This window comes from Nannospalax galili, unplaced genomic scaffold (assembly GCF_000622305.1).
Source record: "Nannospalax galili isolate Female #2095 unplaced genomic scaffold, S.galili_v1.0 scaffold2008, whole genome shotgun sequence".
Taxonomy (NCBI): Eukaryota; Metazoa; Chordata; class Mammalia; order Rodentia; family Spalacidae; genus Nannospalax; species Nannospalax galili.
The window spans coordinates 228,575-252,790 of NW_008357485.1; the positions used below are offsets into that span (position 1 = coordinate 228,575).

Genomic DNA, 24,216 nt, shown 5'->3' on the forward strand with positions numbered 1-24,216 from the left:
CCAGAAATGAGGTGTGCCTCGCCCTGCGCCAAGTGCTGACCTGCAGGTCAGCCCTTGCTCTAGCACTTCCCTCTCTGGATCTTCCCCTCCTCTCCCTGTCTCTCTTCTTTCCCACAGGCTGGAAGGCTCGTCTGTACCATGGGCTTCTGGGTGGAGGGGTGTGTGTGTGTGTGTGTGTGTGTGTGTGTGTAGTGACTGGACTGTATATTCAGGGTGTGTGCGGGGATGCACAGCAAGAGGCTTTGTACTGAACAAAGTGACTGGACTTCTGTCTCTCTGCCCTCAACTCCCAAGGGCAGCTGTGTGGGCCTAGCCCTGGCCAGGCGCCTGAATTTCCCTGCTCAAAATCTTTGCAAATATGCCCTGAGACTCTGGTGACTCATAGGGCTCAGTGGTAGGCTTACTTTGGAACAGAGAGGGACGAAGACCTGTTCTCTACAGGCAGAGTTCCAGGCATCACCGCCCCTCCAACCCTGGACTGTCCTAGTCTGTGCAAGGGTGGATATTGGGGAGGGGGTTCTGAGGTGACTGTGGATAAAGAGAAAGAGATCTAGTGTTAGAGTCAGTGTTCTGACTCTTGGCCCCTCTCCACTATGCTCCACTCTGAAAGTGGGGTATCGTATGTGTTATCAGCCCAAGAATGCCAGATTTCAGGATTGTCAGGCTCCATGGCTGGCCTTGCCCAAACCCTCCCCTGTGAAATTCAAACCAAGGCTAGCCTAAGTAGGGGAGGTCAATGAGGTTTATTCTGTTCCCTCTCTGTCTTTAGAATCCCAGTTCCAGGACATCAGGATGAGGGGGCTGTTTAAATCTTGGCTGTATGATTTCCTGCTGTGAGACTTTGAGCAAGTTACTTTGCCTCTCTGAGCTCAACAGTCAGGAGCTACCATCAGCTCTGGAATAGACTGAAATAATAGATGTCAGGTATCAGGCACCAACACATGCCTGCTAAGGGACCTGAGCTAGAATTACCTGTCCATAGCCATCCTCCAGTTGGCTTTCTCTAACACCCTGGTAGCAACAGAGGCCTTTGGTCTAAGGGCATACCCCCTGTTGCCTGTGAAGGCTGTGAGCTCCACCTGGGCTACCTGCAGAAGGTTTTGAACCCAGATCCAAATGCATCAACAGAAACTGGGAAGGTCGACTGTGCAAGGAAGAAGTGATGACAAGGAAGGGTCCTCAGACCGCATTAAGAAGACATTACTCACGATCTAGGAATCCAGGTGCCAGGATGGATCATAAGGTTTGGGACATCCTGGTAATCCCAGGATAGCATGGGATTATTGAAGTCTACTTTTACATGATTATATTTGTGGGGTTTTATTGAGTATGCATGGGGAAAGGAACTGTGAGCCATACTTCACTGTGTGTACTCACTGCTCACCTCTGTCTACCCTAGCTGTGGGTAGACATGAGCATTTGGAGTGAGTTGTATACCTATCTCCTCTGACATGAAAAATGCCCTCTTAGAGAGAGGCTGGTAAGAGTCCAGAAGTTAAGGAAACTTACAAGGCTCACCCAGAAAGTTACAACATTTTCAAGGCCCCTCCCAGGGTTTTATAAGTAGTCATCCACTGCTGTGAGAGAAGAGACTTTGGTGGAGCTGCCTGCAAGTAGTTCAGGGAGTTTTAGGCCTGCAGCTTTCATGAGTCATCACCCATGGGGTGGGCTGTTCAGTGATGCAGATGCCTTTGAGTCACCCATGCTCCTGTAAGTAACCCCATTAAACTTATTCATTCACCAAGCTAGACTGGGGTGTGATTGTTTCTTTGGTCTGTTATTGGTGCCCTAACTGGGGAGAATAAATGGTTCATCACATCTTCCCAGTAATAGTCACACAAACATACAGACAGGAGGCACAGTCCAACTGAGCTGGGGAGGAGAGCACACACTTAAGGAGTGCCCCAGTTGAAGAAGGCACCAAAAGCCTTCTTTGATATTTGAAAACTTTCCTATTGTGTTTATTTGATGACTATTTATTGAGGATCTACTGAGCATATGGCATTGTTGTAGAAGCCTGGGAATTACCAGTGCTCAAAATACACTGAAAACCTCCTGCTGTCATAGAGCTTAAATTTGAATGGAAAGAAGAGATTGTAATAAACATAAGAGGAGCTTATAGGAGATGTTGAGGAAATAAAGTAGGGCAAGAGAGCTCAGGAACGGAGCAGGGTTAAGTTTTGAATAGGTTCATCAGGCTGGATATTATGGGGAAGGCAGCACTTGGGCAGGCTCAAGGAAATGAGAGTAAGATGATTAGGGCAGAGAATTCCAGGCAGAGGGAACAGGGTCTGAGGCCCAAGTGCATCTGGTATGTTGGAAGAGTGCAGGGCAGCAGTGTGGCTAGAGCTGAGAGGGCAAGGGCAGGATGGAAGGAGAGAAGAGAGACCTGGGCCTGTTGGGCCTCCCAAGGGCTTCCAATTTTATTTTGGGAGAAATAACCTGACCTGATTCTTGCTCTACAAGTATTCCTCTGACTGCTGGAAGAAGTCATGGTGGAAGGGCAGGGGCGGAAACAGGGAGCCCATGGAGAAGATTCCTGCCAGCAGTAATTCAGGTGGGGGTGGGAGATGCCTCAGGCCTCCATGGTAGGACTGAAAAAGTAGGATTCCAGAAACATTTCAGAAGCAGGCCTACAGAGGCTGGAAGATGGCTCAGTAGTGAAGAGTGTGCACTGCTCTTGCTGAAGGTCTGGGTTCAGTTCCCAGCACACAGGTGGATCACCAGTACCTGTAACTCCAGTTCTAGGGGATCAGATGCCCTCTTCTGACCTCCTCAGGTACCTGCATGTACAGGCACACATAAACTCAAACAGGCACACCCATATACACAAATATATAAAACTTTTTTTTTTGGTCTTTTTGAGACTGGGTCTCCCAGCAGCCCCAGCTGGCCTGATCTTGCTATGTAGATCAGGCTGTCTTTGAACTCACAGAGATCTGCCTGCCTCTGCCTCCCTGAGTGCTGGGATTTAAAGGTGTGGGCCACCACACCCAGCTATAAATTTTTTTTTTAATTAAGTAGAGCCAACAGGATATGCTACTGAGTGCTGTGAGGAAAATCAAGGACTCAATGATGACTACAGGTTTGGGGCTAGGAAACTGGAAGGCAGAGCTTCTTTAGACAGAAATGGAAAATCTCAAGGAATAGTAAGCACTCTATTTTGCACACATCAGAGACTTTCAGACCTCCAAGGGAGGGCGTCAAGTACAAGATAGCTCAGGAGGAAGATGTAGGCCTAGGAATGAAAACGATATGATTCAAAACACATTTGAAATGCCCAGTGGGCTTGGAAGATAGCTCAGTTGGTACAGCACTTGTGCAAGAATGAGGACCAGAACCCATGTAAAAATATCAGAAGTGGTGGCACATACTTGTAATCCCAGGGCTGAGACAGAGGCAGGCAGATCCTTGGGGCTCACTGGCCAGTCACCCTGGCCTACTTGGTGAGTTCTATGCCAGTGAGAGAGCCAGTGAGAGACCCTGTCTCATAAAATGAGGTAGACAGCTCCTAAGGAACAACAGCCAAAGTTGATCTCTCTTCTCCATATGTGAACACATGTGAACATACACACAGAGTAAGTAAATACTCAGAAGTGCTCACATAATGCTAATGGGAAGCCACTGCGGTACAATCTTTCTGGAAGGCAACTTGGCAGTATCTCAAGTATTAAAATTTATATAGCTTTGACTAAGCAGTTCTAGCACATTAGTCCACAGAAACATTATACAGATATGCAAAGTATGTATAAACATGAGCAAGGTTGCTCATGATGGAAGTATTCATAGCAGCAAAAAAAAAAAAATCAATCCCTGTGCATTGGTCTACATGAAGAAAAGTCAAATGGAAGGATAATATACATAACATGCTGTGGAGGCCAGAAGAGGAATCCCCTGGAGCTGGAGTTACAGGCAGTTGTAAACCACTTAACCTGAGTGCTGGGAACCAAACTCTGGTTCAAGCAGTAAGTGTTCTTAACCACTGAGACATCTCTCCACTTCCTGGTGCTATGTTTTTAAATGTCAAATTTTATATCAGAATTTATATAAACAGAAAAAAATAGCTTGAATAACATGGTAATAATCTACTTGGGGGAAAAAGAACTGGGGATACTTTTCATTTAACTAACTTACCTTCAGGACTTAGAACCCAGGACCTTGTACATAACAGGCAAGCACTCTCCCACTGATCTGCAGCCCTTGCTATCTTTTTACTTTTTATTTTAAGTTACCCAGGCAGATCTTGAACTTGCAATCCTCCTTGGTAGCTGGGGTGACAGACCTGTGCCCAGAGGCTCAGCAATTTAAAAATTCTTCTTCATGTACTGTTTGAGGTTTTGGCTTTAAAACAATTTTAAAATGTGTATGAAACTCAGAGATAAACAAATACAAATAGCAAGCTTCAGAACAAGTTATTAAGTGTGCTGGATAGCTTCAGTGTCAACTTGACACACCTGGGTTGAGGGAGCCCCAATTGGGGAATTGCCTTCATTGGACTGGCCTGAGGCCATGTCCATGGGGCACCTTCTTGATTGTTGAGTTCTGTGGGAGGGCCCAGCCCACTGTGGGTGGTGCCAGGTGGTGCCTGGGCAGGGTGTTGCATAAGAAAGCAGGCTGAGTAGGGGCCAGAGGAGCAAGCCAGTAAGCAGAGTTCCTCCATGGCCTGTGCTCCAGCTCCTGTTTCCAGGTTCCTGCCCTGAGTTCCTACCTTGGGCTCCCTGATGAACTGTGATCTGGGAGATGTAAGCTGAATAAACCCTTTCCTCCCCAAGTTGGTATTGGTCAGAGTATTTTGTCACAGCAATGAAGAAACAAACTAGGACATTAAGAGAGTAGCTCACAAAGAATTCCCTTTGTGCCTAGGGAAGTCCCTATGGGGAGGGAGCTGGTTCCAAAGTGACTGGATGGAGTTGGAGTCATTTATTCAGTCAGTGAACAGAAATTGAATGCTGGACATGGAAAATTCAGGGATAGATGAGTTTATCTAGATGCAGAGATTCTAGAAGAGGAGGGACAGGAAGGTAGAGATGAACAAAGAGAAAAGCAAGAGCAGGCAGAGTGGGGGGGCCATGGAGGCAGAGGCATCAGGTGAAGACTGAGGGAGTAGCCTTTGCCACCAGAGGGACAGGAGGTGGTGGGAGACCTTGGTCTGGACACCCTCAGCTGAGCAGAGGATGAGAGGGGGTCATGCAAAGGAGACAGAGTGAAGGGTGTTTCTGGGGCTGGCTCAGACCCACCACGACTTTCTCTGATATCATCTGGAGGGAGAGCAGAGAAGCCAAAAGTAATGGCAAGAATATGTTGTCCTGCCAAGGGCTCCTAGGAAGCTTCCTCAGTGGAACTGCTGCTGAATGATAGGACCACTTACTCTGGAGGGGCCTTCACATCAGTTCTGTGTTCCATTTCCCTTTCTGTACAAAGTTCCTTCCCATACCACTGCCAACCCTACATGTGTAGAAAACTGGACAATGGCCCATTTTCTCAGGTTGCAAAAAGCAGGCAAAGAAGAGGCCTGTCCAGGTCCCAGAAATGGACTCAGAACATTTGGACAAATACTGCCAGGGTCCCAGGTACCTGGAAGGTTGGCACAAGGCACTTCCCCCACCTAGTGGGTTTGACCTGCTGAGAAGGGTGTAGCCGGAGGACGTCCATAGCAGGGTCCTTTCAGGTGCACAGTCCAGGGCAGGCACTGCTTCCCCAGCTCTCTGGGTAGAAAAGGTACCTCAAAGGAGAGATGAAGGAGCCAGTTTCAACCAAGAGCAGCGGAAGCAGCTCAGGTCTGTGGGTGAACATCCTGGGACTTATTTCAGGAAGTGGGTTTGGGGCTGTAGAGTAAGCAAACTCATGCCTGAGTAGAAAGTGGTTATCTTTGTGCTAAGAAGGGTTCTCGAGAGGTAGAGAAACCATAGTATGTATATGTACTATAAAAGAGGATTCACTAGAACAGCTTACACAGTAGGGGCTCTGTGCACGCTGGCGAGGCTGAGAACTTTCCAGCTGCGCAGTCCACGAGGCTGGATGTCTCGAAATTCCTAGTCTGGTGCTGAAGGCCAGGGGATTCCTTTAGAGTCGCTGGTCTTCAGTCCACATTAGAAGGTGCATGAATCGAGAGCCTGATGTCAGTGAAGGATGGTGGCAGCAGTAACAGCCACAGGAATGGCCTCACTCACCAGTAAGAAGCTAAGGCAGGCAGGTAGGCAACGAGGACCTCTTTATATCCAGGCTATCCTCTGGAAGCTGCTGCCCATTCTGATTGGCCAGTCTTCCCCCCTCAGTAAATCCTTTCTGAAGATGACCTCACACACCTATCCAGGGGCGTGTCTCTTAGTGGATCCCAGATTACAACAGGTTGACAATCAAGATTAATCATCACAGCACCTATGAACCCAAGCCTTGATGTGCCGTGGACAGGGAGTAAAGTGACACCCAGCTGCTGCTCAGAGCAACTGCAGTCATCCTCTTCCTCAGGTCAGCAGATATTATCTCCCACCCAACTGCTCATGCAGGTTATGTAGCAGTCCCCCTCCTCCTCCCTTCTCCCCAGTCATTCATTAAGAAATCTTATTAATTCTGCCTTTCACATCTATCTTCATTCCATTTCCCTCACATCCAAGTTCCCTCCATCTCTTTCCTAAACTCTGTGCTATGGTTTGAATGTGAAATGTACCTCCCATAGGCTCATGTATTTGAACACTTGGTCATGGTTGATGGTGCTGTTTGGGAAGTTGTGGAACCTTTAGGAGGTGGAGCCTTGCTGGAGTAAGTGCATCACCAAGGGGTGGGGGGAGTAGGCCTCCAAGTTTTATAGCCTGGCCCTACTTTCTGTTTACTCTCTGCTTCCTGACTAAGGCTGCAGTGATACCAGCTAGCCTCCTGCTCCTGCCAGCATACCTTCCCACCAGGACAGAATTTATCCCCTCAAATGGTAAACCAGAATAAACCTCTCTTTTTAAAAAATCTTTTTAAAAATTATTTTATTTTTATGTGTATGAGTATATTGTCTGCATGTATGTAAGAGCACTCATGTCATGCAATGCCCATGGAGGTCAGAAGAGGGCATTGGATTCCCCTGGAACTGGAATTACAGTTGTTAGTTACCATGTGAGTATTGGAAACTGAGCCAGGGTCCTCTGCAAGAGCAGCCAGTGCTCTTAACCACTGAGCAATCTCTCCAGCCCCTAAAAAATCTTTTATCTATTTTTGTTTTATATGTATGTTTTGCCTGCATGTATAAGTGTACCTGTGTCATGCAATGCCTGTGGAAGCCAGAAGAGGGCATTGGATCCCTTAGAACTGGAGTTTTGGATGCTTGTTAACTGCCATGCGAGTGCTGGGAACCAAACCAGGGTCTTCTGTAAGAGGAGCCAGTGCTCTTAACTGAGCTATCTCCCTATCCCCATAGAATAAACCTTTCCTAAATTGCTTCTTTTAAAAACGTTCAAAAATTTTTATTTATGTTTGTGTATGAGTGTTTTGCCTGCATGTATGTAAGTGTACCACAAGTGTGCAGTGCCCAATGGAGGCCAGAGGAGTGCATCAGATCTCCTGGAACTGGAGTTATAGATGGTTGTTAGCTACCATGTGGGTGCTGAGAACCAAACCGGGGTCCTCTGCAAGAGCATCAAGTGCTCTTAACCTCTGAACCACCTCTCTAGCCCCTTAAATTGCTTATTGCTAGGTATTTTGTCACAGCAACAAAACAGTAGCCAATACACTCTATAATGATTTCTTATTTGCGTTCCAGATACCTCTTGCCTCCCACTCTCTATTCTCACAGACACTTGAGTGATCTTAGTAAAATAAAGAGCTGACTATGAGGTGCTCCAGCACAAGCCCTTGGGTGGTCCTCCTCCTGTCTTCAGAACAAAATCTAAATTTCCTAATTTGGTCTCTGAACTCATGTATGGCTGGCCCTTTCCCTGTGGTTTCATTCCTCAACCCCTAAATGCTTCTCTCTCTACTTCTGAATTTCATGCAGTTCCTCCACACACAGCCTTCTCTCCAGGTGACACTTTCTCAGTGTATGCATACACAGGCCCTTTGCATAACATGCTCATTCTACTATCTCCTCTTGATTACTCATTTTTTCAAACTTAAAAGCTAGGTATAGGGCTGGAGAAATGGTTCACCAGTTAAAAGCATTGACTGCTCTTACAGAGGGCCCAGGTTCAGTTCCCAGAACCCACATGACATGGCAACTCACAATCATCTGTAACCCCATTTCCAGAGGATCTGACACCCTCTTCTGGCCTCTGTGGGCATTGTATGCATGTGGTGCACTTATATACATGCAGGCAAAACACATAAAATGCAAATTAATTAAAACACAAGATATAATTTAAACAGTCAAATCCATCTTTCACCATGTACAGTCCCATGAGGTTTCACAAATCCATAGTGATTGGCCAGAGAGATGGTTCAGCGGTTAAGAGCACTGGCTGCTCTTTCAGAGGAGCTAGGTTTGATTCCCAGCACACACACATGGTGGGTAACAGCCACCTGTAACTCCAGTTCCAGAGGATCTGACACCCTCTTCTGACCCTCAGGCATTGCATGACATGGGTGCATTTACATATATCCAGGCAACACACTCGTACACACAAAAAATTTTTTTTTAAAAATCCATAGTGATCGGAGCTGGAGAGACAGCTCAGCTGTTAAGAACACTGGCTGTTCTTGCAGAAGACCCGGATTCAAATCCCAGCACCCACATGGCAGCTAACAACTGTGCGTAACTCCAGTTCCAGGGAATATGACAGCCTCTTCTGTTCTCTGCAGGCATTGCACGACATGGGTGCACTTACCTATATACAGGCAATACACACATACACATAAAATAAAAATAATAAAAAACCCCATAGTGATGGAGCCACCATCACTGCCAAAATACAGAACAGTTCCATTACCCTAAGAAATTCCCTCATGCCTTGTATTAGTGGGGGCTCTCTAGAGGCCCAGAACCAACAGAATTAGCACGTATTAAAGGAGATTGTTAGATTGGCTCACACAGTAGGCACTGAATAGTCCCACAGAGGCCGTCTGTACCTGGTAGACCTGCTCAGCCCTTAAGGCTAGATGTCCCAACCTGGCAGTGAAGGCCTGGAAGACTTTGGGGAGCCGCTGGTCCTTAGTTCACATTGGAAGGTCAAAGCTTCTCGGTTCTGATGGCAGCCAAAGATGTCAGCAGCAGCTTGGCAGCAAGAAGCAAAGGCAGGCAAGCAAGCAAGCAGCACTGTCTTTTCCTTGAACTTCTGTATCTGGGCTGCTGTTGGGGTGGGGGTGGGGTCTCTCCTCTCTGAGGGAGGGTCTTCTTCTCTGTTAATCCTTCCTGGAAATATCTTCACAGACCCAGCAGATTCAACCAAGCTGACAAGATTAGCTGTCACACACCCTTCTAGTCAACCCTAACTCCCATCCCCAGCTCTTGACAAGCTCTGATCTGATTTCTGCTTTGCATTGTCTAGAATGTCCTATAAATGGAACCCTCCTCCTCTTACTTTTCCTCCTCTTCCTCCTTTTTTTTTTTTTTTTTTTTTTGAGACAGTATCTCACTATTTAGCCCTGGCTTGCTATGTAGTCCAGGCTGTTCTCAAATTCACAGAGATCTCCTGAGTGCTGGGATTACAGGTGTGTATCACCACACCTGGCCTTATATGTAATCTTTCAATGAGTATGTAGTCTTCTTAAAATTTATTTTATTATATGTGTATGTGTGTTTTGCCTATATGTATGTATGTATGTGTACCACCTATGTGCAGTCCCCTCAGAGACCAAAAGAGGGCATGTGGTCCTCTGGAACTGGTGTTATAGATGGTTGTTAGCTGCTATAATGTATGTGCTGGGAACCAAACCCCGGTCTTCTGCAAAAGTAGCAAGTGCTTTTAACTACTGAGCCATCTCTCCAGCATCCCCCTCCCCAACACTTTTGAAATGGGGGTCTCATTATGTAGCCTAGAACTTACTATTCAGCCCCAGTTGGTATTGAATTTGAGATCCTCCTGCCTCAGTCTCCCAAGTACTGGGATTATAGGTGTGAGCTACATGTCTGACTAAGTTTACTCATTTAAATCTCTGCTGGTGGGCCCTCAAGATGGCTCAGTGAATAAAGGGCCTGTTGGCAAGCCTGATGACCTGAGGAGGGAACTGACTCCCAAAAGTCTTCTACTGACCTCCACACACATCTCTCTCTCTCTTTCTCTCCCTCACTGTACACTCCTCAAAGGCAGAAAGCACCTCACTTTCTTCTGCTCCATACACAGGCAGGCCTGAAACAGAATCTTTATACAACCAATATTAAACTGGGATTAATGGCTACTATTTGTAATCCCAGCACTCAGGAAACTGACGCAGGAGGACTGCCACCAGTTTGAGGTCAGCCTGGGCCTCCATAGTGAGCTCCTCCAAGTCAGCCTGAGCTACAAAGACCCTGTCTCAAAACAAAAACAAGGCAATTAAAAAAAAAATCAATGTATGTGAATACTTGCTTGGCAAATCAAAGAACTGACTGAGATGCATAAGTAATCAGAAACAAGATTTTGCGATCATGAATCCTATCGACTCCACGTGATGCTAGCCGGGCCTGGAGGCAAACGCCTTTAATCCCAGCACTCGGAGGCGGAGGCAGGCCGATCTCTGTGAGACTGTGGCCAGCTTGGTCTACAGGGCAAGTTCCAGGCCGTTGCGAGACCCTGTCTCAAAAACACCAAAAATGAGTGAATGAATGAATGAATGAATGAAGTGATGCTAAATCGAGCGTGGTGGTGCACGCCTTTAATCCGCGGGAGGCAGAGACAGGCGGATCTCCGTGGATTCGAGACCAACTTGGTCTACATGGCGAGTTCCCTGCCAGCCACAGATACATACTGAGCCCTTAAGGATGCAAGCGTTTGCGATGACGACACGGATGACTCTCCTAGCGAAGAGTCAGAGGGAAGGGGCGGAACCGGAAGCAGAAGTGGGACCTAGAGTAAGCGGCGTCTGTGTTGCCATGGAGCCGGACGGGGCAGACAGGGAGGAATCTACTACTTCGCAGACTTTTACTAACCCGGAGACTACATGGGCGTCCACCTCGCATCTAGCCGGGTCCAGCAGCCCCAGCTGGCCCACCAGGAAGTCCTCTTTGCGGTCCTTAGTCGCCTGCTCCGGCGTCCACCGGTACAGCTTCGCCGCTCGGCCCAAGCGCGTCGGGTTCCCGGGGCTTGAGTCGCACCGGGAGCCGCAGCTGCTGCGTCTGCGCCCCGCCTCGCTGCGCACCCAGGACATCTCGCACCTGCTGGCGGGTGTCTTCCGCAACTTGTACTCGGCCCAGGTGATCGGCGAGGACTTGAGCGACAGTCTGATCAAGGCCCGTGGCAGCGAGGATGAGCGGCACGAGGAGTTTGTGGACCAGCTGCGGCAGGTAACAAGGCTGGGCGCCCCGTTAGTCTGCAGAGGATTCTAGAGGCGCTGGGCATCGGTCAGCCTAGACTGGTGCCGGTGAAGAACACTATCCAAACTTTACACGTATTCAAATGCACATACACTACCTGTAAATGGCATCTGTCCCGCCTTTCCTTGCATTCTTTGTATTGCATATTATGTGTTGCATCTATGCGCTGTACCTTATGTGTTGCATATATAAATGAAATGACTGAGGCAGAATAGTTCCCTTGAGGTGATGAAGCCCAAAGTCACCCCTCCTTTGTGGTGACTTTGTATCACAAACCACAATCTTGACTGAGGCGTTTGTACCCATATTTTTGGATCCCTGGGTTAGCAAGGCGGCTTCCTTATCGGCACAGGGGTCAAACCAGCTGTCCTGAGTTCTCCGTGGTGAGCCTGCCTTGTTCACCCACTGCTGAGAACTCCCCTTTACCCGAGGGAACCTTGCCCCCAACCCAGTCCTACACCTCCTTCAGTGACATTCATTGGGGAGTGCCCCAGCTTCATTCATTTGCCTATTGTGTGCCATGGTACAGTCTTAGTGGAATAAATGCTGCAAGTGTAAAGCCCTTAGTTAAACCCCCAGTGATGCAAATAAGAAGAGAGAGAGAGAGAGAGAGAGAGAGAGAGAGAGAGAGAGAGAGAATATGAATATAAGGGCTGGTGAGATGGCTCAGTGGGTAAAGGAGGGAGTTTGCCACCAAGCCAAACAACCCCAGGACCCACATGGTGAAAGGGGAGAACCAGCTCTTGCAAGTTGTCCTCTGACCTCCACATGTGCACTGTGGCATGTGTGCAACACACACACACACACACACACACACACACACACACACACACTGCTCCATAGCATACAAACTGATTGAGGTAGATAAACAGCATGAGTATCTATATAGTATGAGGGATATTGATGGGACCCTCCTCTTCCCCTCCATAGGTTATAGGCATCCTGAAATCCAGGCAGAGCCCCTAGATGGGACCAGGTGCTCTGTTCTTTGGGCTACCATGTTCAGTCTGCTGACTTCAGCCTACCCAGACCAGACAGACTTGGCTCTAGAACTTTTGACTTCCATCTGTGTCATTCACAGGAACCTGAACATATAGGGTGCTGTTAACCTGTAAACCTAATGACCCATTCTATTAGAGGCTACCTCTTTAATTACATTTATCTGTGTATACACCTGCACACATATGACACGGCACACAAGTGGAGGTCAGAGGACAACTCGAATGAGTCCTGGGTCACACTCAGGTCATGGGGTTTGGCAGCAAGTAGAGGCTGCCTCTAGTATCTCTCCTGAGAAACCACTAGGCTGGGGTCTGATCTTGCAGAGTGAGCCCTCTTTTGAAAAAAGAAAAAAAAAAGACTTTGAAAAAATTGAAAATAAAAGAAGCAAGTTGTATTTGTTGCAAAAGTTTCAGAAGGGAGGAAAGTCTGAAGAGTGTACAGAAATACGACTATGCAAAGATACATGGACTATAAGTTATATATATCTATACCCTCCCTTCCTCCCTCCCTCTGTCTGTCTGTCCTTCCCTTCATTCCTTCTTTCCTTTTCTTCAAGATAGGCTCTTGCTATGTGTCTCTGGCTAGCCTGGGACTTACTGTGTAGACCAATCTGGCCTCAAATTTGCCCTGATTCTTTTGCTTTAGCCTCCCGAATGCTGGGATTACAGACATGCACCACCGTATCTGATGAGTTTTTAATTTGTTTTGTTTTTGGGACAGGGTCTTATGTAGCCCAAGCTGGCTTCAAAGTTGCTATATGATCAAGACTGGTCTCGCATACCTAATCCTCCTACCCCCCTCCACCTTCTAAATGCTGGGATTACAGGCATGCACCACCACCACACCCCACACTGTGGCATATGATGGGTTTGTTAAAAAGAATGAATTATGGGGCTGGAGAGATAGCTTAGCGGTTAAGAGCACTGACTGCTCTAGCAGAGGACCCGGGTTCAATTCCCAGCACCCACATGGTGGCTACAAACCGTCCTTAACTTCAGTTCCAGAGGAATATGATGCCCTCTTCTGAATTCCACGGCATTGCCCGACACAGGTGCACTCACATACATGCATACAATACACTCACACACATAAAATAAAATAATAATATATATATAAACAGAATGAATTATACCTGTGTTATAAGCAGAGCCACCTGTAATTAAGTTTAGAAATAAACTCATCGGGAAGTGCCAGGAGGATATTATAATAATACATATTAATATATGCATGGGAAAAAGCTGAACAGTTTGTCAGAGTGTTAATAGTATTCTTATGGGATGTTGGGGGAAATTTTAATTTTCTTTTGATATCTCTATATTTTCCAAACTTTTACAGTGCACATTAATTAATTATGTAATTACCAAAAGGAAACTTTAACAAGATGTAGTGGACTGCATTTGTAATCCCAGCCCTTGTTGGACAGAAGCAGGATGGATGATGGCCACAAGTTCAAGGCCAGCCTCATTTACATAGTGGTTTCCAGACCATACAGTGCCTAAATGGTGAGACTCTGCCTCTCAAAAAATAAAGAAACATTGGAAGAGCATGCTTTTATTTCTGTATCTTAGTTACCTCTTTTACGCACCTGTCTCTGCACCTGATCTTAGTCAAAAGGCCAAGAAGCAATCTCACCTGTCTCTGGATGTTGCTGCCACACAACTGTGTAGATCTAGGGTTCATTCTTTATTTTTTTAAAATTTTAAATTTTATTTATTATTATCTTTTCTTATTTTATGTGTATGCGTGTATTGCCTGCATGTAGGTAAGTGCAGCACCCATGTCATGCAATGCCTGTGGAGGTCAGAAGAGGCTGTCAGATCCCCTGGGACTGAAATTATGGACAGTTGTTAGTTGCCATGTGGGTGCTGGGATTTGAACATGGGTCTTCTGCAAGAACAGCCAGTGCTGTTAACTGCTGAGCCATCTCTCCAGCCCCTTCTTTATTTTTATTTTTTAAAAAATAATTTATTGAGAATTTCATACAGGGATATAAGCATATAAGGTGTTTTGATCAAATCCATCATTCTTCTTTATTTTTAAAGATTTATTTTATTTTTAATTGTGTGTGTGTGTGTGTGCATGTGTGTGCAGGTGCCCCAGAAGTCAGTGGCATCAGATCCTCCTGAAGCTAGAATTATGGTTGTGAGTCAAGTGATGTGGGTGAATGCTGGGTATCAAACTCCAGTCCTTTTCAAGAGCAGTGCACACTTTTAACCACTGAATCATCTTTTCAGCTTTCAGCCCTCTTTTCTTTCAAAAGTCCTTCTTTCTGGGCATGTGGGCACATGCCTTTAGTCCCAGTACTCAGGAAGCAGAGAGTGGATCTCTCTCAGATCCAGGCCAGCCTGGTCTACATAATGAGTTCCAGCCCAGCTGGAGCTACAAGGAGACCCTGTCTCAAAAAGACCAAAAAAAAGTCATTTTTCTTGAGAGAGAAGATGTAATCACCACCATTCAGTATGGAGTCTATTTTATTTATTTACTTTCATGGGAGTGTTTTGCCTGCATGTATGTGTACCCATGTCATGCAGTGCCCACAGAGGCCAGAAGAGGGTGTTGGATCCCTTGGAACTGAAGTTATGGACAGTTGTTAGCTGCCATATGAGTGCTGGGAACCAAATCCCCATCCTCTGTAAGAGCAGTCAGTGCTCTTAACTGCTGAGTGCTCTCTCTCTCTCTCTCTCTCTCTCTCTCTCTCTCTCTCCCCATTTTGTTTTTGTTTTTGCAATACTGAAGACTCAGCCTGGGGTACATCCTCAACTGGCATTCTATCCCAGTTATATCACCAGCCCTTCAAAAATTTTTATTTTGAGACATGGCCTTACTAAGTTTCCCAGGCTGGCCTCAAACTTATAATCTTCCTGTCTCAGCCTCAGGTAGCTAAATTTCTGGCATGTGCCTCCATGCCGGGCTCATTCTCTCTTTTATTTTTAATTAGCATATGTTAATTATAATGAGTTTCACTATAGCATTTCATTTGTTTACGTAATATATTTTATCATATTCACCTCCGTAATCCTCTCTTACCGTTCCTACTCCTGCTGTTCCTGTTCTTATTCCCACCTAATCCCTCTTCTATTTACATATTAATTTACTTATTGATTAATTGATTGATTGATTGACTGATAATCAATGAATTTCATTAGGGTTACTTACCAGATCACGGGTGAGGGATTATTTATAAGAACCCCTTATCTGTGGCTACACCACTGGAGAAACAGCCTCTCCCTCTCCCAGTGACCATTAATTGCCTGTAGATCCTTGTGTGGGGCGTCATACCTCCCTCCCACTTCCCGTGGCAGAACATTAACAGGCTCAGTCTTGAGCAGGTCTTGTGCAAGTAATCACAGCTGGCCCGAGGTCAAGCATGCAACATCCATGCTATCCTCAGAATTCCACCTCACTCCACCCCTTCCTCTGGCTTTTACATTCTTTCCACCTAGTCTTCTGTGGTGTTTCCAGAGTCTTAGAGGGGATATACTAAAATCTTATTTGTGGCTGAAGGTTCAACAATCCCATATTCTCAGCCCTTTGACCAGTTATGAATCTCTGAAGTTACCACTGCCCACTGCAAAAAGGAGCTTCTCTGACCAAAGCTGATGGTGACAGTAATCTGATTGTTGAATATCATGGCCTCTCTTGCTCTGAGTTCTCCCCACATGGCCTCATTGGCTGTTTGTCTTTATCAGATCCATCTACAAAGTATCCTGTGGTCTAATGATTAAGTACATGCTCAGGCTTTATACTCTGGTTTGAATACTGGAATTTCCACATATGACCTCTCTGACCTCAGACAGTTTCAATTTCCTCATCTATAAAAGGGGGGTAATAGGGCTGGAGAGATGGCTCAGAGGTTAAGAACATTGGTTGTTCTTGCAGAAGACCCGGGTTCGAATCCCAGCACCCACATGGCAGCTAACAACTATCCTAACTCCAGTTTCAGGGTATCCAACAGCCTCTTCTGTCCTCTGAGGGCATTACATGACGCAGGTGCACTTACCTACACGCAGGCAATACACACATACACATAAAATAAAAATAATAAATAAAATATTTTTGAAGGGGGGGTAATAATATCTAGCACTCTTGAGGTTGAGGCAGTAAGATTGTGAGTTCAAGGCCATCCTAGGCTATATAGTAAGACCCTCATTCAGAAAGCTAAAATAATCCTCCTCCTCCTCCTCTTCCTCCTCCTCCTCCTCTATCCTGTAGGTTATTTTGAGTCAGTTCAGTAAAGAATCATTAAGAAACAACCTTGATTATGAGCCTAACTCCTATACCCAATAATTAGGGTCAGGGCTTCCTAGAAGACCCAAGCAATAGGTCAAGTGACTCAGGCATGGTATTTCATATTCAAGGAATTGTCATGGCCACAGCTCCCTGAAAGGTTTCTCCACCCCAAGAAGGTTTAGTCACCTTCTAGCCTTCATTAGCCACCTATAGCCCACTCATAATTTTATGAAAATTAATAAAAGAGTCCATTCCACTTATTTCTGTGTTCTCTCCTGCTAAAATGTAAACTCCTTAACTGGGTGTGGTGTCACATGCCTGTCGTCCCATCACTCAGTGGACTGCAGCAGAAGGATCACCCTAAGTTTTAAATCAGCTTGGGCTACATAGTGACCTCTAGGCAATCCAGGGTCACAGTGTGAGACCCCACTATCTCAACAAAATAAGTCAACTTGAGAGAAAGTGTACTAGATACATTTCTTTCCTCAAGTGCACATGATAAATGAAAATGTATAGTAAATATTCAATGAAAGAATCACTAAGGCTGGTGAGATGACCCAGGGTAAAGGTGCTTGCCACTGGGTCTGGAGAGATGGCTCAGTAGTTAAGACGGTGATTGATCCTCTTGCAGTGGTTGATCCTCTTGTGGGGGATCTGGGTTCAATTCCCAGCACCCACATGGCAGCTAACCATCCATAACCCCAGTTTCAGGGAATCCGAAGCCCTCTTCTGACCTCCTTGGGCATTACATGACACGGGCACACTTACACACATGCAGGCAATACACTCATTCACATAAAATAAAAAGTAATAAATAAAAATAATTTCTAAAAATGACACTTGCCACCATGCCTGAAGACCCGAGTTTTATCTCTGGGATCTACATGGTGGAAAGAGAGAATCGACTCCCACAAGTTGCAAGTTGTCCTTGGTTCTCTACAAACTCACAGTAGCATGCATGCCTCCTCCCATAGATAAATAAATGTAAAAAAAGAATGACTAAATAAACATCTTGGAGGTCATATCAGTTCTAGGAAAACAATAAGGAATGCTCTCCTCATACACAGACTGTCTGTAGTATTACCTGCCCCTGGGAGTACTTTTCCATGTCTTAAGAAATTTGAACTTAAAAATATGGGTGAGAATCCTGGACAACTGACTTGTCAATTAGTCTTGAAGCATGTGCTGGGCATCCAGGTTGGATACTTTGGGCAGATGCTGAGGCAGAGTTTGGGGTACAAGGTTTTAGCAATCAACACCTGTAAAGGGAAGGGTAGAAAGCAAAATTGAGCCCATGGATGAGGACCTATGACAGAGACCCAGTAAACTTGGCAAATACAGCAGATGGGGGCCTAGAGCCATGACTCAGTGGGAAAGAGTGCTTGCTGCACAAGCATGAGGACCTGAGTTCAGATTCTAGTACCCAAGTAAAAAGCTGGGATGGCCGCATGCATACTTGTGACCCCAGCACTGTGAGGGGTGGAGACAAGAGGATCCTGGGACTTACTCACTAGCTTAGCTCCAGGTTCAGTGGTAGACCCTGTCTCAAAGGGAATCAGGTGGGGAGTGGCAAAACAGGACAGCAGGTGTCCTCTTCTGGCCTCTGCACATGCACATACAGGTACCTGCACCACCTCATACACACAGGCTAATATCACACACACACATAGATGTGTGTTAAAATGAGGTATTTTATTTAAATTTTTCCATCTATTTACTATTTATTTTTATTTTATGTGTATCAGTGTTTTACCTACATGTATGTAAGTGCACCTGTGTCATGCAGTATCTGTGGAGGTCAGAAGAGGGTGCTGGATCCCCTGGAACTAGAGTTACAAAAAGTTGTTAGCCACCATGTGGGTGCTGGGAACTGATCCTCGGCAAGAATAGCAGGTGCTCTTAACTACTGAGCCATATCTCCAGCCCCTTATATTGACTATTTATTTATTTATTTATTTATTTATTTATTTAAAATGGGGTTTCCCTGTAGCCCTAGCTGGCCTAGAACTCACCATGAAGACCAGACAGGCTTCAAACTCACAGAGATCTACCTGCCTCTGCCTCTCGAATGCTGGGATTAAAGGCAAGGACTACCATCCCAGCCCCTCTTATTTTATTTTAAACTATGTGTATGTGTGTGCGTCTGTGTACGTGCATGTAAATGCACATACTGGGAACTGAATGCAAGTCCTCTGTAAGAGCAGGAAGTGCTTTTAACTGCTAAGCCATCACTCTAGCCCCACAACCTATTGTTTGTTTTTATTTTTGCTTTTGTTTTTTAAAGACAGGATCTCTGTGTCGTCTCAGCTGGCCTGGAACTCAACTATGTAGCCCAAGCTGGCCTTAAACTCACAGAGATCTGCCTGCCTCTGCCTCCTAAGTGCATATGCCACCAAGCCTTTCTTTCCACAAATTTTTTAGAAAAGATTTTGTTCATTTCTTGAAATTTGTGTATGTGTGTCTGAGTGAATGCCGTGTGTATGCAGGGGTGCTTGTGGAGGCCAGAAGAGGGTGTTGGATCCCCTTGGAGTTGGAGTTACAGGTATTTATAAGTCACCTTCCATGAGTTCTGGGAACTGAACTCAGATCCAGAGCAGCAAGCTCTCTCAACTGCTGAGCCATCCCTCCAGCCCCCTCCCCCGGAAAAACAAGCAAACAAAAAAGCCCTAATTAAAAAAAAAAAAAATACAGCACAGATTTCTGTAGATAAAGAATTGCCCAGATTTCTCTTTGAGGCTTTATGCAGCCAGATGTGGATGCTGTAGAAAGGATGCCGTCTCAGGCAAGCCCTTTCCAACAATTTAAGTAGATCATAAAGGCTAACAGTTGGAGGCTGTCCATTGGCTACACTTGGTAGAGATAGAGATGAAGGCCCTCCCTGGACCAGGATTTGGGTGGCCTCACAAGTAGTGTGCCAAAGTGAGTTTGTATTTCACAGTATGAACGGTGGCTCTCTTTACTGTGAAACCAGTGACAGAGACAGGGTACCAAGCTTGTCTCTGTTGCTACCTTACTACCTTCTCTGGGTCTTGATTTGACACCTTCAAGGTTGAACCAGAGGGTTGCTATAGTTCTGTAGCTGTTCTGTGCTTCACTGGAAACCCTAATGTGGGAGGGTGTGGGGTGGAATCATGCTGTGAGATCTCACTGTATTTCTGTGCATTTGAACCTCCACCTACCAGGTTCGTGAGCTCTATAAGCAGCGGTTGGATGAGATTACCATGTTGGAGAGACATATCATTCAGGCCCGTGCACGGGATCTTGCGGAAACAGAGCGAGCCTCCCAACAGAACAGAATACATGCTCTGGAGAGCATTGTCAAGCTGCCTCCAGGTACGTATGAAGAGTGTGCTTCTGCCTGCCCCTCTTCCATAGCTGGAGCTAGTTCACCATATCCATTCAATTGTCCACTCTTTCTGAACATTGGGAGAGAAAGTTACACACATGATATTCAATCACTACAAAAATGGGGCTGGAGAGATGACTCAGTAGTTAAGAGCACTACTTACAGAAGATGCAGGTTTGCTTCCCAGCACCCAAACAGCAGCTAACAACCATCCATAACACCAATTCCAGGGGATGCCGTGGCCTCTTCTGGCCTCTGCAGGTACTGCACACACATGGTGCACTTACATACATGCAGGCAAAACACTCATATACATAAAACAAAAATAAAAATCAAAAGGTTTAAAAGAAGAAACAAATACAATTGAAATGAGTCAGGGTGTATGTGTGGGATGTATGTGTATATGTGGTGAATGTGTGTGTTTGGTGTGTGTCTGTGAGAGTGTGTGTGCTTATGAGTGAGGGTACATGTGTATTAGATACATGAAGTCAACCAGTAGAAGTAAGGGGATGCATGCAGGAGAGTAAAGGAGATGCCTAAATATGATTAATATATATCATATGAAATTCTCAAAAAATCTACAAAAATCAATAATGTTTTTCAGCAGCTAACAACCATCCATAACACCAATTCCAGGGGATGCCGTGGCCTCTTCTGGCCTCTGCAGGTACTGCACACACATGGTGCACTTACATACATGCAGGCAAAACACTCATATACATAAAACAAAAATAAATACATTTTAAAAAGTTCAATCACTATAAAACACCCCAGTGTGCACAGTACCTCTAGAACAGTGATGCTGTACATAACCAGCGTGCAAGTCTCCAAGACAGGGCATCAGCATCAGTGTGACACTCCCCAGGCCCCCATTCTAATCCCATCAGATGTCTCACCACGGCTTTCTCTTCTCTGACCCTTCCTGTCAAGCTTTTCACATAAGCTAGGCTGCCTGACTCTACCTCCAAAGTGCTGGGATTACAAGTGCATGCCACCATGCCTAGCTTTCTTCTGTGGGTCCTGGGGATCAAACTCAAGTTCTTGACTGAGTCTTCATCTTTCTATTTCTCTGGGAGTATGGCTGAAGGTAGGTCCCTATTATAGTATTTCTAAAAAGAGAAGCTTTATATTTCCTTCACTCCTGGTATGGGCAGGATTCCTTCTTTCTACTTATTTGCTAGGCTTTAAAATAATGAGTTTGTGGGACTGGAGAGATAACTCAGTAGTTAAGAGCATGTACTGCTCTTGCAGAGGACCTGAGTTTGGTTCCCAGCACCCATGTCAGGCAGTTGGTGGCTCACAACTAACTGTACCTCCAGTTCCAGTGGATCCAAGGCCCTCTTCTGGCCTCTGAGGGCACACACACACACACACACACACACATCCCACATGCACAGACACACAAAACATCATGCAAATAAATCTTTAAAAAGTAATGAGTTTGTTTACCTCACATATTCCAATGGGACTACTGAGTTTTGTCTGTTTTAGTATCGTTGCAAGTTCATAAATGTCATAGCTGCTCTTCTATTGTCTTTACTACTGGTCAAAGTGTCCCCTTTGGCCAGTGAGAATCTTTCAAGTTGATTTCTGGCACTCATGTTTGAAAACTTCCTTGCTTTCCAGAAGAGTAAGATATTCAGTCTCAGCTGTGTATTTCTGGCTCCAGACCTGGAATCTTTCCTGGCTCCTCCCCACCACCTTCAAAGACTGTCATCTATCTTCCTAAAATCATTTTCCAGCGCAGCAGGCAAAAAGAATGGTGCAGTTAGGGTTAGCACCTATCATGTGTGTGGCCTAGAGGGAAGGAACTGGGTGTGTCCAGCCTTTTGACATGACAGACCTCACCTACAAAGTTCACACTTGAGAACCCCACAATCTAGTTACAAAAATAAAAAAAAAACAAGAACAAAAACAAAATAATCTTATAACATTTTAAGTTTTGAGTGGGTCAGAATTCAGTTATCCGGGGGCACATATGATCCTCTGGCTGCAGGTTGGACACACCTGGGTAGGGGAGCAGGAGGGAGAAGTAGAAGTTGTGTTCAGTAGTGTTTACATTTATGAGAACCTGGGAGGGGAGAGAGGTTATGAGATGTTGCACAGGTTATCCCACTAAACACTTCCAACAACAATTTTCAACAATTTTCAGATACAGGAATTAAACTTAGATGATCAGATGACTTGGCCACCAAGTCTCACTGCTTAGAAAGGGTGAGACTTGGATTTGAACGTGGCTATATCTGCTGTCACGGCCCATCTTTCCTCTGTAAGGGGAACCACGATAGTGTCCCGGGGTGTCAATGGCTTCCCTGAGCTTGAGGCTCTATTCTTTGTGAGACCTGCCACCTGAGAGGCTCTGGTCCAGTGGACAGTGAACAGTCAAGTATAGAGTCCCCATCTTCCTGTTTTCTCTATTGTAGAAGAGAATAGTTCCTGGATCTCCCCAAATTTGCCAGCATCAGATGAGGTGGACCTCAGTATGTCCTGTCTTTGATAGGCTCTCTCCCTCCCTCCTTCCCTTTCCCCTTCTCCCTCCCTCTCTCCCTCTCTTTGCTAAATATCAGGGGACAGGACATTAAATACCAAACTACTTGTATTTTTTGTATATTTAATTATCTTTATACCCCCTTATCCATCAGCACCCACCCATAGCACCCTCCCCCCAGATTTCATGCATTCTGTCATTAAAAGGTAAGGCCTAGCAAGTCAAGTTAGTGTCCCCTGGTGTCCTTCAGTACAAGTTCATCCACTGGGGTCTAGTCAGCCTATCTAGAGTCACTCCCTTAAAGAAGATCAGCTAGCTCTTCCTCACTCAGCAGTAATCAGCCCAATAGTTCTTTGGCTAAGATTGAGTCCTGCTGTCCCTTTCCACAGCCCTATGCTGGGTTTTTGTCTGCTTGAGTTTGCATGGGTCTTGTACATGCTGACACCATTGCTGTAGGTTCATATGAACAAGGTCCCAGGAGCCTGTAAGACTCTATTTCCATATGGTCATGCATCTCCTCCCCTGGCTCTTACAATCTTTCCGCTCCCTCTTCCACAATGGTCCCTGAGTCCTGGGTTCATTGCCCTCTGTTGCATGAGGGAGCTTCATTGATGAAAATTGAGAGATGCATCAGTATTCTCTCTACCCCTTGTTCTGCTATGTCCCATGAGTCTTAGGTGTAGAGGTTCTACTGTAGATGTGTCACTTATGGTTGGGCGTTTCACACACACTTAATCTCTGTGTGTGACCAGATGTGGAACTCTGTAATAGTCTCTGTCTGTTGCAAAAGAAGCTTCTTTGATGAGAGGTGGCTGGCATACTTGTCTGTAAATATAAGGATCCATATTTAACACATAGTAAGAAATTACGCTTGTCTAGGGATGTGATAGCCTTAGGGTTTTCTCCAAGATCTGTGACTTCTCCAGCCATTTGGCTATGTTTACAGTACTACACAGGAGTTCCTTACTATTGAATGGGCTTTAGGTCCAATTAGGTAGCTGTTGATTACACCCAAGGTAAAAGTGACACTACTGCCCCAATATAGTTTGCTGTGCTGGTCATTGTTGTGGTTATTAGGCCTTAAAGTTGGGGTTGGACTATTGATTGATGTTTCCCTTAACAGCTTTCATAGTGATCTCTAAAACTATGAGAGCTAGCCTTCAGGGAGGTGGCTTCCAGGTCAGTTCCATCTCCATTGCTCCAAGTCCTGTATCAAAAGTATGTCCTGTCTTCAGTAATAGAGTCTTACCTTCAAGTTCTGGGAGGCAATCAAGGGCTGAAGCAATAGCCTGTATAATTTGGGGAGTCTCTTGGGCTACTGTATCCAGCAACTTGAAGGAAGGTTTCTCCTGTCTGGCACTGTTTCTTGTTATATAGCCTTCAGGTATACATATGGACTCATGTAGAGATAGGGTGTGTGTAATTTTTCAATAGGTTTTTCAACTAATATGATTCCCTCTGGTTTTTTACATCAGCTAGGCATTATTTATCTCTTCTTTCTTTCTCCCTGTCTAACCCTCTCTCCTCTCTCCACAGTTAAGGTACCCCCATTTTCCGCATTTCACCCTTGATAATACCTGTCTTCTGTGGTTCCCCCCCACCTTGAGCTCCTTTACCCCCATTTTTTTTTGTCTTTTTGAAGCAGGGTCTCCCTGTAGCCCTAGCTGTCCTGGAACTCACTATATAGACCAGGCTAGCCTTGAACTCACAGAGATCCACCTG

At 45.6% G+C, this 24,216-nt stretch overlaps 1 protein-coding gene across 1 annotated transcript in view; it reads left to right on the forward strand.

Moving 5' to 3' along the window:
* Positions 1–10,968: 10,968 nt before the first annotated feature.
* Positions 10,969–24,216, forward strand: part of Dlec1 (DLEC1 cilia and flagella associated protein) — a 57,011-nt gene continuing 43,763 nt past the window's right edge. Inside the window, exons 1-2 of the mRNA XM_017794866.2 lie at positions 10,969–11,398; positions 19,843–19,993. Coding sequence (XP_017650355.1) covers positions 10,988–11,398; positions 19,843–19,993 — 562 coding nt within the window. The 5' untranslated portion in view covers positions 10,969–10,987. The remainder of the gene's footprint in view (positions 11,399–19,842; positions 19,994–24,216) is intronic.